At 37.0% G+C, this 12,528-nt stretch overlaps 1 protein-coding gene across 4 annotated transcripts in view; it reads left to right on the forward strand.

The window, feature by feature from the left end:
- Positions 1-12,528, forward strand: part of ate1 (arginyltransferase 1) — an 81,688-nt gene that overhangs the window by 19,965 nt on the left and 49,195 nt on the right. For 2 of the 4 annotated variants that reach the window (XM_084093770.1, XM_084093768.1), the window contains exons 6-7: positions 1,723-1,931; positions 9,396-9,524. In XM_084093770.1, coding sequence (XP_083949896.1) covers positions 1,723-1,931; positions 9,396-9,524 — 338 coding nt within the window. Of the gene's footprint in view, positions 1-1,722; positions 1,932-6,309; positions 6,439-9,395; positions 9,525-12,528 lie in introns of all 4 variants that reach the window. The other 2 variants (XM_084093769.1, XM_084093767.1) reach the window with 1 other exon arrangement.

The raw sequence follows: 12,528 nt of genomic DNA on the forward strand, positions 1-12,528 counted from the left end.
ATCGTGCTCGTAACTCACTCAAAGGATTGCTTTCACACACCCCTACGGTTAGCGAATGTGCCCGCGAGCCGCTAATGGAAACATGCTCTCACACCCAGCAAAACGGCTCCAAATGTGGGATGTGCTCAAGACCTGTTATTGATTATACCTCTCCTGTAGTCTTCGCCCCTCTACCAGATATCACCAGCAACATGCCGCACAGTTTATGTGGTAGTCTGTAAATGGATGCTTAGTTTTGTTTCATTGGGGATCTCGGCCCTCAGGTTTTTAGACTCCTGCTGCTGGTTTTCCTCTGCTCTTTTTGGAGATGTCAAGTTTTCCACTGCAGAACTATTTATTTGACATATTTTAGACACAGGGTGTGCCTCTGCCTGTGGGCATACGTTCTTAAAAATTACACATGCCACATGTAGCTAACCAAGTCAGCATGAAATCAAAATGGCCCGTTACTTTGCTGGTCTCAATGTGCACAATGAAACTGGAAAAAAAAAGATGAATTACCTAAGTTGTATAACTTGTAAAAACACCAACTTGACACCATTCAATAAATGAATAATGGATGAAATCAGCTCTCCACCTTTCATTTGCTCCTTAGAAACATGTCACATTATAAAACTAAAATGCAAATGCAGTATCATGTTCATTTTAAAGGGGTCATGACATGGTTAATTTTATTATTTTAATATGTTCCTGGAGGTTCTCTTATAATGTTAAGTTGCACAAAATAAAGCAAAGAAACTATAGCTATGTGGAAAAACAGTTATTTTCAACCTTCATTCTAACCCTCTGTCTGATCAGTTTTTAAGGATCGGCTCCTTTAAGGCTCGTCAGTAAATGAGTTATGATTGGCTAACGCCATTGCGAAGGAAAGAGTATCAACGGTCACTCGCTATAGATTGGTGCAGGTATGAAGTCAGAACCTGAAAGTCTAATTTGCCACTGGTTTCTTCTAGATTTTCCTATGGGTTTTTATAGTGAGTATTTTTATTTATATGTAGCCTGTAGCCAAATAAAGCCTGTGGTAAACATAACTTGACTATACATTGACATTGCATCCAGTGTAGACAGCGCTAGTGATTTATAATGGGTTCTATTTGCTTTTGACACAACGTTTGCATCCAGTGTGGGCAAGTGTCAGGATGTTTTAATGGTACAAAGACCTTTTTTGACATATTCAATCAAGGCAAATTTGATTTCTCATGTCATGACCCCTTAAGTATATAGTGGCAAATTGTCACAAAGTTTTTAAAGTCATGCCTTACTTTGTAAAGCATCAATAATAAAAATTAATTCTCCATCAATAAAGTTGTCCTTGTTGTGCTAAATATACACTACCATTTAAAAGTTTGTGGTCCGTAATATATATATATATAAAAAAAGAGAAAATAATACTTTTATTCAGCAAGGATGCATTCAATTCATAAAAAGTAATTAAAATAAGGACATTTATAATGTTACAAAAGATAAAGTTCCTTTTAATGTTCTCCATCAAAAAAATCTCGGTTTCCACAAAAATATGAAACAGGACAACTGTTTTCAACATTGATAGTAAATGTTTCTTGAGCAGCAAATCATCATATTAGAATGATTTCTGAAGGATCATGTGACACTGAAGACTGGAGTAATGATGCTGAAAATTCAATGCAATAATGCTTGGCCTGTCATTAAGGCAGTTAATCAACGTGAAAATATCTTCAATCATGGTTGTCTTCTTAATTCTAGGTAAGGGAGCCGACCCCAACAGGCCTCTGTGTCGGAAAGCTAAGGACATTAGGAAAGAGAAACGACTTCAGAAGGAGCAACTGAAGCAGCAAGAAACGGTTTCTTCTTCTCCGAGTCCAGCCCCATCAAAATCTTCATCTAATCAGCCCAAATCATTGGAGGAATTCATTACAGAGTACTTACCCAATGACCCGCTGCACCGTTTAGAGGTAAGTCATGAACTTTGCTTGTATGTAATACTACTTTGAGGTCAAGTAACTAAACTGGCCAAAGCAGGAGAAGATGCACCAATAAAAATGGACCCTACACCAATCTCAAAACTGCAGCTATCTCACACAGTGGTTTCCCAGTATCCTGGGGAAATATTCCAGGCCATTCTCTTCACAAACAATCCTCTCCTGCTTTTGCTGTGATTGCTTGGGTGAAGTCAGCATGGGTAAACAGCCAGTGTTTTTGCGTTCTAAGCAAGTCTGTATGAAAGGCCATCTCATACCCCAAACGTCATTGTCCCTGGAGACGGCACTGGGGCGATTCATCCCTCAATTAGCTTGTTGACTGGATTGATTTGATTGACTTCAATATGTCATTCAATTATCTTAAGTGGATAGCAGTCAATGTCACTGTCATCTGAACAAGGTTAGTGGTTCACTTTAGAAACAATACATGATAAAATCCTCTGCATTTGCAGACTAAAAGCAAGCTGAACTCTTTTTTTTTTTTTTTTTTTTTTTAATCATTATGAACTTTCTCCTGCAAACAAACAATTTGCATTTATTTATTCAACAATGTAGTTTGCGTGTCAGACCCTTGTGTGGAAATATAAACCGTCAGAGTGTAGTTTGATGCTGGTTAAGCTCCGTCCTTGAAGTCTGTTTGTTACCACTTATCTCTCTGGCACATAATGAAAACGAATGCTATTAAAGCAGTGCGTGGAGTATCACACGTTTCCTTTCCAGACGTCACTTTATCTCTTGTGAAATAGGGGTGTTAGGGCTCATTTCTGTAAATCTCAGTTGTGGGGTCGTTAAGCCCTCGCAGAAGGACCTCAGAGACACCCAGCCTAATGAGATGTTTACATACAACCAATCAGACGCGCGTGGAGTGCGTTTTATCATACACACTACAATCAAAGTGAGGCTCTCATTGTTTGACAGAGAAAAGATTACTTTAGGAAGCCTTGGCACATTTTACTTCTAGCCTTACCTTGGACTTTTGATGCTGAATTATGGGAATGTTCTGGGTTCAATACATGTTGAAAGAATAGTTTTCCCAAAAATGAAAAATGAAGAGCGCTTTTCTTTCTTCTGTAACATGTAAAAGGGGATGCGAGCAATGTTTTTTTTTTTTTTCATACAATGAAAGTACAATGATTTTTAAATGCCAATCTCCAAAAAAAATACTAAATACAACAAGTACTTCAAATCACTTCATATCTTCTGAAGTAAATTATGGAAAAAGACTGCATGGACATTTTGTCTAAAATTCTCTCTTGTGTTTTGTGTAAAGAATAAAATAATACAACAAGGATGCATTAAATTGATCAAAATTGACATTTAGGCATTTATTATGTTACAAAAGATTTCTAATCGAAATAAAATATGATGCAGCACTTTTTTCAACTTTTTGTTGAACTTTTTTCAACATTGATAATAATAAGAAATGATCCCTCACATTCTGAAGGATCATGTGACACTGAAAAATATATCACTTTTTGTACATTTTTTTTTTTCTTCAATATTTCACAATTTTACTGTTTTTACTGTGCATAAGGTACTTCTTTTAAAAAACATAAAAATCATACTGACCCCACACTTAAATGTTTATTTATATAGCACATTTCATACACTATGGCAATTCAAAGTGCTTTACATAGAAAGGAATAAAAATAATCACAAAATAAAAGCAAGGAAAATTAAAACAGTTATTCAAAATGCTTAACATAGAAAGGAATTAAAATAATCACACTATGGCAATTCAAAGTGCTCTGCATAGAAAATAAACACAAAATAAAAGCAAGGGAAATTAAAACAGTTATAAAAAGAATTAAAAGAGATAAATGATACAGTTATAAAATGAATTAGAGTAAAATGAATTAAAGTAGTAAAAAGATGATACATAGAATAAACTGGCAAAACGCTGGTGTATCTTATTTTGTTTTACTCTGACACTGTGGTAGTGAATATTTGAAACTATATGTATGTTGCGTTTTCCATTTACTTCTCTTGTAAGTGCTTGACTGTCAGCCTGATTTTTGATTAGTTTAAAAAAAACGATGAAATCATTATTGTGCCACAATTGCTTTCACTCTAGGTTAACTTGTACTAGACCCAGAAAGTTGCTTTAAAAAGTATAGGTGTCTGTGTCTTCTCAAGATTAATTATGATTGAATATGGTTATCGAAATCCTTCAACTGCTCCTGCAGAGGGCAGTAAAGGTACATTATAGCTTTTCAAACTTTTAAAATCCCCGTTTGTGAAGCCATTGCTTCTGCCCTCTTTCACCTCCTATATAATTTGAAATCTCTGAGCTGTTTTGACAGCACTGCGCTCTCTTTGTCTTGGTTACTCCTTACACACTTAATCAAATATCCACATCTCAAGAGAATTGCCCAGCAGATTAAAAGACTCTACTTATGTTTATCTGAAACAAAAGTCGCAAATATCTTCATTAACTTGGCCAAGCAATAATAAGAGATATGCACTGAGGGCCAAATAAAATAAAAGTGAATCTAAAATCCCCCAGTTATGCTCTTCTGGGGAACTTGTGAACCATAAGCACCTCGTCCAATGAAAATGTCTCAGTGAGAGGTCCTTTAATTAGGAACAGCTTTGCCAGTCAATTAAATGTTTTTTTTGGAGGGTTGGATTTCAATTTGCCGCCTCAATTCTGAGGCCAGTTTGTCCTTGTGCAAACACTGATGATCCTGTTAGATGTCAAGCTCAGTTTTACTAATCAAACATAACATCTGATCCCACACAGTTAAACGTTTAAACTCATGTTAGATTTTTACACACTTATACAGCAAGTTGAATGAGGCTTCGTCTCACTTCGTCTGCAGACTGTCGCAGAATGACTGGTCTGTCGTGCAATTTAATGATTGTGACCTGCATTTTGTAAGTGCATATGCGTATTTGAATCATTCACCCTCATATTGCTCCAATCCCGTTTGAGAATCAGTTATGTTTGCTATTATTAACCTGGTGTAATGCATCTTGACTTTAAATCTACTACTTTAAATCACCCATTCATTTATATTTATAGCTACTGGTTGGATTCATTTATATATCTACTTTTAAAAATATTTTTTTCCTTTGAAATGTATATCATAAGCTAAAGTATTGGTCATTGTTATAGCTTTTCATAATTTCCAGTGGTTGACTGTGGTTGCTAATGTGATAATGAAAGCCAGTTCAACTTTGCCTAGAAATTCAGAACGTTTCCTTTGTAATCGTATATAAGGAGACACTTTGAGACGGATTCACTGCAGGTCTGTGTTTAATCATTAGTGCAGGTGCAGGAAGTCGTGTTCTCGTCTTCTCTACAGTTTGCATCACTTGGAGGACCAGGAAGTGGTTCTTTATCAATGAACAGGTTTCGTTCTTCTAAAATCTGTTGAGAAAATACACAACTAACTGCATTATATGTACTTGATTTTTCTAAATTATATTATTGGGTGAATCATATTTCATATTTTGGGTCATATATTATAATAAGTTCAGAATTTGTTAATGCAAAGATATGTTTTTCATTTTAATTTTAGGTTGAAATATGATCCGTTATGTTTTTACGAGAGTCACCCTTCAATATAATCTATAATCTTTTCTGGTTGAACTCATGCTGAATATCACCCAAACAAACAAAGGCTGTAATATGATGAATATGTGTCTCTTTCATGTGTCTTTGTTGTTGTTTTTTTACATTCTCCTGTTTTCTTCATTTGTTGGGGCGTAAGCAGTAAGCATAAGGACCACTGATTTGCCGATGAGTCAATCTCATTAAAATTATATATAATATGTTTGTCACATTTCTTTCAAATCACGTAAATCACTTTTTTTTTCTATGCAGCTGGATAATTTAATTTAGTTATGTCCATTATTTTCATATTAATTTTTTAGCAGATTTCCATTACAGTAATAGTCTTTTTTTTTCAATTAATGCAAAATTATTTTACTTTTTTTGATCTGCATACTTTAAATGCACTACTATTCATTTATTATTTTTATACAATGTTTTTTTGCAGTTACATATGTGTTAATTGTTTTCAATATAATGTCATAAAAATGGTCACAATGCAAAAATATTTAAATTACAAATTAGCTTTATTTACTTTTATGACAAATAGGTTTTCATATTTCTTTCTTATTATTTTTTTCCTTTTTTTTTTTTTGTGTGTAAATATTGGAACGGTTTCATTAGATTCACCCTTGTGCTATAAAGAAAACAGCATGTACAACTTTTTTATTCTGTTTCCATTCCAAATCATAAGATGTTCCTTTCTCACTGTTCTCTCACTGTACTTGGCTTGTTTCTTGGAAAGAATCTGTAATTTTTCTGTTTAACCCTCTGATGCTCATCCTCATGTTGAAGGTGAGGCTAGTGCGCTCCAGCCCTCCCAGTCCACAGTTCAAAGCTTCGTTTGATGCCTCATACCAAGTGTACAAACTCTACCAGATGGCCATTCACAAGGACCCACCTGACAAACCTACCGAGAGCCAGGTCAGGGGATCCAGAGCTGAGGGGCTTTCTCTTTCTAGCCATTGAGCACATTTGACATGGCCATGCTCCTACTTTGATCTCTAAACCAAATAATATTTTGAGGATTGTGACATCAGCTTACATTTATGTATATAAGACATTCAACAAGAAAAGGGGAACGCATCTGTGATGCATGGGGCGGAAAGGGTCCAAGATGGGTGAAAACCATGAGGTAGAAAGCATGTTCACCTGGAAGCAAAAAGAAAATCACAGTGCACTGACTTTAATGAGCAGTGTTTTAAAACAGCAGTGAGAAGGAGGAAACTGAAAGCAAGCAGACAGGAAATGAGGGAAGGCTAAATAAATGGATGTAAGCCATGGAAACTCCGTGAAACCGTATGAATGTAATCCTGAAAAGAGGGCGAATGGCAAGGAAATGAGGAAAACGCTCCTATCCGCACTGTGTGGGCAGTGTTTCTACAGGTGCTCGTGTAAAACGAGGAGTTTGTTGCTGTTAAGATGTTTGGGTTCTTACACAGTTATTTTACCTCCTCTTTCCTCTTCATAAGCCAGACTAGGAAACTGCAATTTTAGTCAAACATCTTCTTCTAGGCAGTGAACCTTCATTCAATGTGCTTTTGCTCATGATGTGCTGGTGTAATTTTCATACAGCCTCAGTTTTTCCCCCTCCACAAAAATGTATTTAAAAATCTTGCTCTTATGACTATGTGGCATTTGACCACTGTTTATGTAAAGGGAAGGAAGATGGGATGAGCTGGAAAAATGGGAATAAGATCTTAAACCTTCGTTCCTCACATGAGCACCACAGCTTAATGAACCATGGCTCTGACCTTTCTACAATTTTCTTTTCGAAGTTTGAGTAATTTGCTGACTAATGTGAGAAATTACAATCCATTAACATAATTTCTGTCATCATCAGTGTTTGCTGAATCAACAACACAACGGCTTAACGGTTTCATATTTCATGACTTGGCACTGTGGAATGCATAATGAATTATGAATGAGATTGGTGCACAAGCACATTTCTAGTTGCATGCTGTAACAAACATATGCTGTGATGTCTGTAATGAGTCGGTCAAACTGATTGTAATCAGTCTGAATCTGTTGGAGACATGTTTTTATCATTCAGATACAAGCAGGATCTCAACTAGGATTGTGACTGGAACACACGTTTATAAAATGCAACTAGAAAAACCCCTTAGCTTACTTGAACAGCTTTAAATCAGTTATTTTATTATATTAGAGAACAGAAAGCTGCGTATGGGAATTTTATATTGAATTGGTGTTATACTTTTCTAAACATGTGCTTTTTGCTCAAGCTTATTGACATTTCCAAGTTCTTGAATCGGCTGTGTGTGTGTGTGTAGGATGTCATGTTATTGATGATATTTTTGCCTCATACTGCTGATTTTTGTGTGGCTCATCACATTGGAAGAGGTAGAACAAGCTTTTTATTTTTTGTCAAGGGATCATTACTTATCCCCCAGCACCTTCAGCATGAGGTGTTAACCTGTAATTCTTCAGGTTCATTGATAGTCTAGGGAATATGATTTTAGATCTTGAGCAGAGCTTCACGGCCTCAGTGCACAAGCCTCACCTTCAGCCCCTTCCCTTTCCCTACATTTACCCTCAAACTCTGACTTTAATCAATAATGCACATTCCCTTTCCTGTCTTACTCCACACTGAAACACAGAAAGTTACTCTGTTGCTTGAATTAATATTTTTCTTTAATGTATGATATGGCTTACTGGCTTTTAAACCATAATTATTTTGTACACAATGGCTGATAACATGCCAGTATGTTGATCTACATGATATATTTGCATGTGCTGTATATCTGTACATGCTTCAATGTGTTTCAGGTGCAGATTCAGAACATTATAATATAAACTGTTTAACAGATCCCAAACTGTTCTCTTCTCTAAAAATCTGGATCAAGAGACGATTACACTGTTTGAATTTTCTAAACTCTATCATATCATAATTATGCCTTAATTACTTCTAATATCAGCCTAATCAGACCGATAATTAACGCATATTGGTATGGTGACAGACATATTGCCCATCACTACAAAAAACCTTTCTTTAAATGGTTTGAAGCAATTCTTAAATGCTTAAAAAAATGAAAGCATTTTAATTAAAAAAAGTAAAGTGTAAGACAGCTTGGGAATGCAGTTCTTTTTTGTGTGTTTTTTTACAGTTTATTTTTGGGTTCATATTTATGTATACTGTATTTAAGAATATGCAATATCAATTCTAAGAATCTTCATGCAAATCAGTTTTTTGAATTTGATAAGTTTAATTCCATTCTGAACCACTTTCATATGCAAAAAAGTGATGATGTGAACAGTCAGAATTCATGTGATTTATATTTTTAACTATTCAATTGCTTATTTAATTTACTGTTGGATCATAAAACAGTCAGTCAGTTGAACCGTATGAAGTTTTAGTCTGAAATGTGCAAAAATACAGGGGGAGACCAAGATTTTCGAATTTCATGTGACAAACTACACTCTTAAAAATAAAGCTTCCAAAAGGGTGTTTTTGCAGTGATGTCACTGAAGAACCATTTTTCCCAGTTCCCAAAGAACCTTTAAGTGAAGAGTTCTTAAAAGAACATAATGAATATAAATAAGAATTGCCAGTTCAGACCAGTGCCAGACATAGGTCTCATGAACAGAAAGTTGGAATGGGTACTTTGGCTTGCAATGTGAATATGAACCCAAAAAACACTGCATGTGTGATGTATGTTGTTTAAATCATTTCATTGATATATTTGTATTAACCATTCCCCTTATCAACACATTTTTATTACCCTCCTCTCTTTTCCTTTCCCTCCAAATCTCCCCATCCTCCATTTTTTTATGTCACATTTTTTTCCATTTCCCATTACCCTTCCGTCTCTCTTATTCGCCTGTCTTCTCCTCCCTCTAATCATCCCTCCATCACTCTGAAGGTGAGGCTAGTGCCGGTCAGCTTTGAGGACCCGGACTTCCTGGCGTCGTACAAGCAGTCAGTGGCGCTGTACGCCCGCTACCAGATGACCGTTCATGGCGATGCTCCGTCCGAGTGCGGGGAGAGCGAGGTACACACTTCAAACATGACCCATTCACAACTGCATGAAACACACCGACTAACCTGAAGCTCTGCTCACTAACTCACAAATATATGCACACTTCTCTCAAATGCATTAGCTTTTTGCTAGACCTGCATAGAATCTATGCCTGCAAAGTGCTGACTGAACTTCCCCTAGTGAAAAAAACCTATACCAAAATACATTTATTTCATACTAAGTATACTACAAATCCATTAACATATTTACTGACATATCGCTTGAGACTTTATTGATAAATATTATATGTTGCGTTCATGTTTCAGTCCAGTCTTTTCAGCGGTCTCGGTCTGCTTGGTTGGTGCACACCAGGGTTCGGATAGCAGCGTTCACACTTATTCAACCGCACTAACAGAGCAATTGCACCAGAATTAGTTTAAATCGAACCAAACCTGCCAAGTGTGAACTCAACCTAAGAGTTTTGTTTGTAACTTTGTGTCTATCTATATTCATTTGTGTCTGATGTCGTCAGTGAATAATATATTGCATGTTGAAAAGATTTAGGAAGTATATAGTAGGCTACTTGCAGAACTATTTTACAGTGGCCTCCATTCGAATTGGATTGGCCAATAATTCACCTGTGTTTTGGTAGAGAGTGAATTAGGACTGGGTGAATCTGCTGAGATGTAAGCGGTTAAAACTCTTCTTTTGTGTTGTTTCAGTCTTAGACTGGGCCGGGCCGCATACACACACCCTGCTCTGTGAAACACAGCCATAACTTAATTACATGTCATAAAAGAAGTACATTCGCAGTCTGGGAGTTTGTAGGAAATCTTTACATTATTAAAACACTGTCAGGAGGACAAAGGGAGGCCAAGATAAATCTAATTTTATATAAAGCGTGATTTAAAAAAAAACTTTGATTTGGTGGTTCAGCTACACTGAACAATGTCTAACAGGTCATGAATATAGTGAAAGTGTGGTTTCATCTTAAATGTAATTGAGTTTGGAGGGTTTTTGAGTATAAAGGGAAAGGGGTTGTTGTGTTAAGGATGAACCATATGTCTAAAGACACCAAGTCATATACATTCTTGGTGCTTTGGAGCTGAAAGTGTATCAAGCAAACGCCAGCGACAAATCTAGATTCGTCCCATTGCAGTCACTGTAGCTCGATGATTAAGTCGATTGACAGGTTAAAGGGATGGTTCGTAGTAATTTCAACCTAGGGTCCTTTGCACCATGACCTCGAGCCAGACACCCCCCCAGAAGCTTTTTTTCCCTTGGTCGAACATTATTAAAGTTAGGCTACGTTTACACGGAAACGATCTGAAGAGAAAACGCAAAAGTGATCACTTTTTATTCTGCGTTTAGACGAGTGTTATGGGGGGGAAATCTGCGTGCATACGGTGACGCAAAAGTGTGTGAAATTCAATGTAGTATGCACTCCAGGCGGCTAGGTGGCAATGTGAAGCACTGATCGGTGCCTTCACTGTCTAGCAGACTTTTGCGTTTTTACCGTTTAGACGGAAACGCGACGGTGGAGCGTTTTTAAGATTTCCACTCTGGAGGGTGGTTTCACTTTTTTGCGTTTTTAAGCCCCAAAAACGCCGTCGCCGTCTAAACGAAAGGCACATCTGATAAAATATTTTTACGTTTTCACCCGCGAGCGTTCTCGTGTAAACAGGGCCTTAGAGCTTATTTAGAGATATCAGCCGGATGTCTTAGTGCAGGCGCTAATGGATCCAAGGATGTATCTCGTAAATTACCCCACTAATAATGCCCAGAATGGTACCAAACTTCTACAGTAGCACAAATAGGTTCTGTACTCATAAAACGAGGCATTGGAAAGTTTGTAAGTACATCAGGAGTTTATTTAAATAACACTTGCCTGACGGCTCATGCTACCGCTAACCCGGACGTCGACGTCACTTCCATGATTTGGGAAAAGCCCGTAAAAGTCCTGGCAGAAAGCAATGCATTTTTTTATTATTTTTTCCGAAGTGTTGACAACTTAGTGTTAATTAATAATTGTAGCAAACTGGTACTCCCAACAAAATATGAGTGCATTCCTGGAACTGGGCGTCGTTACACTACATCCTTATGCATCGCTTTCTGCCAGGACTTTTACGGGCTTTCCCCAAATCACTGAAGTGACGTCGACGTCCGGGTTAGCAGTAGCATTAGCCATCAGGCAAGTGTTATTTAAATAAACTCCTGAGGTCATGGTGCAAAGGACCCTAGGTTGAAATTACTCCGAACCATCCCTTTAATAGCTGATTGATCTGTGGTTTGTGTACATTTTGTTTGTACCGTTGTGTACTCTTCACAAATACACAATTGTTTAAAAATTTGAGTTGTAATTACATAAATATTTTGTTAATGATTTTACTGTTCCTTTTGGCAGAGCAACAGTTTATCAAATACTATAACTGCTTCCCAGTTCATCAATGTCTATACTGTAGCTTGATACATATTGATAGCATATCTGAAAGAAACTCTGTCATCTTCTTGAAACCTCAAGGTTTGTTACTGCCACAGACTTGCAATTGCATTGATTTGATTGTGCATTAATAGAAGCTCTTTCTGGCCTTAATCACTTGTTTGCTGTTAAGACGAGTTGGTACACAGATGCTGAGGGTAAACTGGACGTGGACCTGCTTGATGTTCCCTGTAACCTGAGAGAAGCCTTTGCCCCCCTTAGGCCTGGAAACTGGCCCGGCTCTGCCAACAGCAAATTAATAAATTCTCAGGAAATGAATGAAGTCGTCAGAGCCGTCAGTCTCCCAGATTCTTTCCTAGTGCCATAACAGAGCTCTATTTATAGTGCGGAAGGTGTTCGTATGTTTGCATTAGCACAGCCTCGTGAGCATTATAGCCGAGACATTGCACTCAGATATGAGACATTGGTCTATGTGTTTAAACTGAGGTGGGGATTTCCTGAAGTCACTTGTCTCTCAGCCCATTCCTTCCCTTATTTTTCTTCCTTCATACTTTACCTCCTTGTACCCTTTGGTGGTGGATCTGGCCCTGAAGAAAA

This window comes from Abramis brama (genome assembly GCF_963993115.1).
Source record: "Abramis brama genome assembly, chromosome: 19".
Lineage (NCBI taxonomy): Eukaryota > Metazoa > Chordata > Actinopteri > Cypriniformes > Leuciscidae > Abramis > Abramis brama.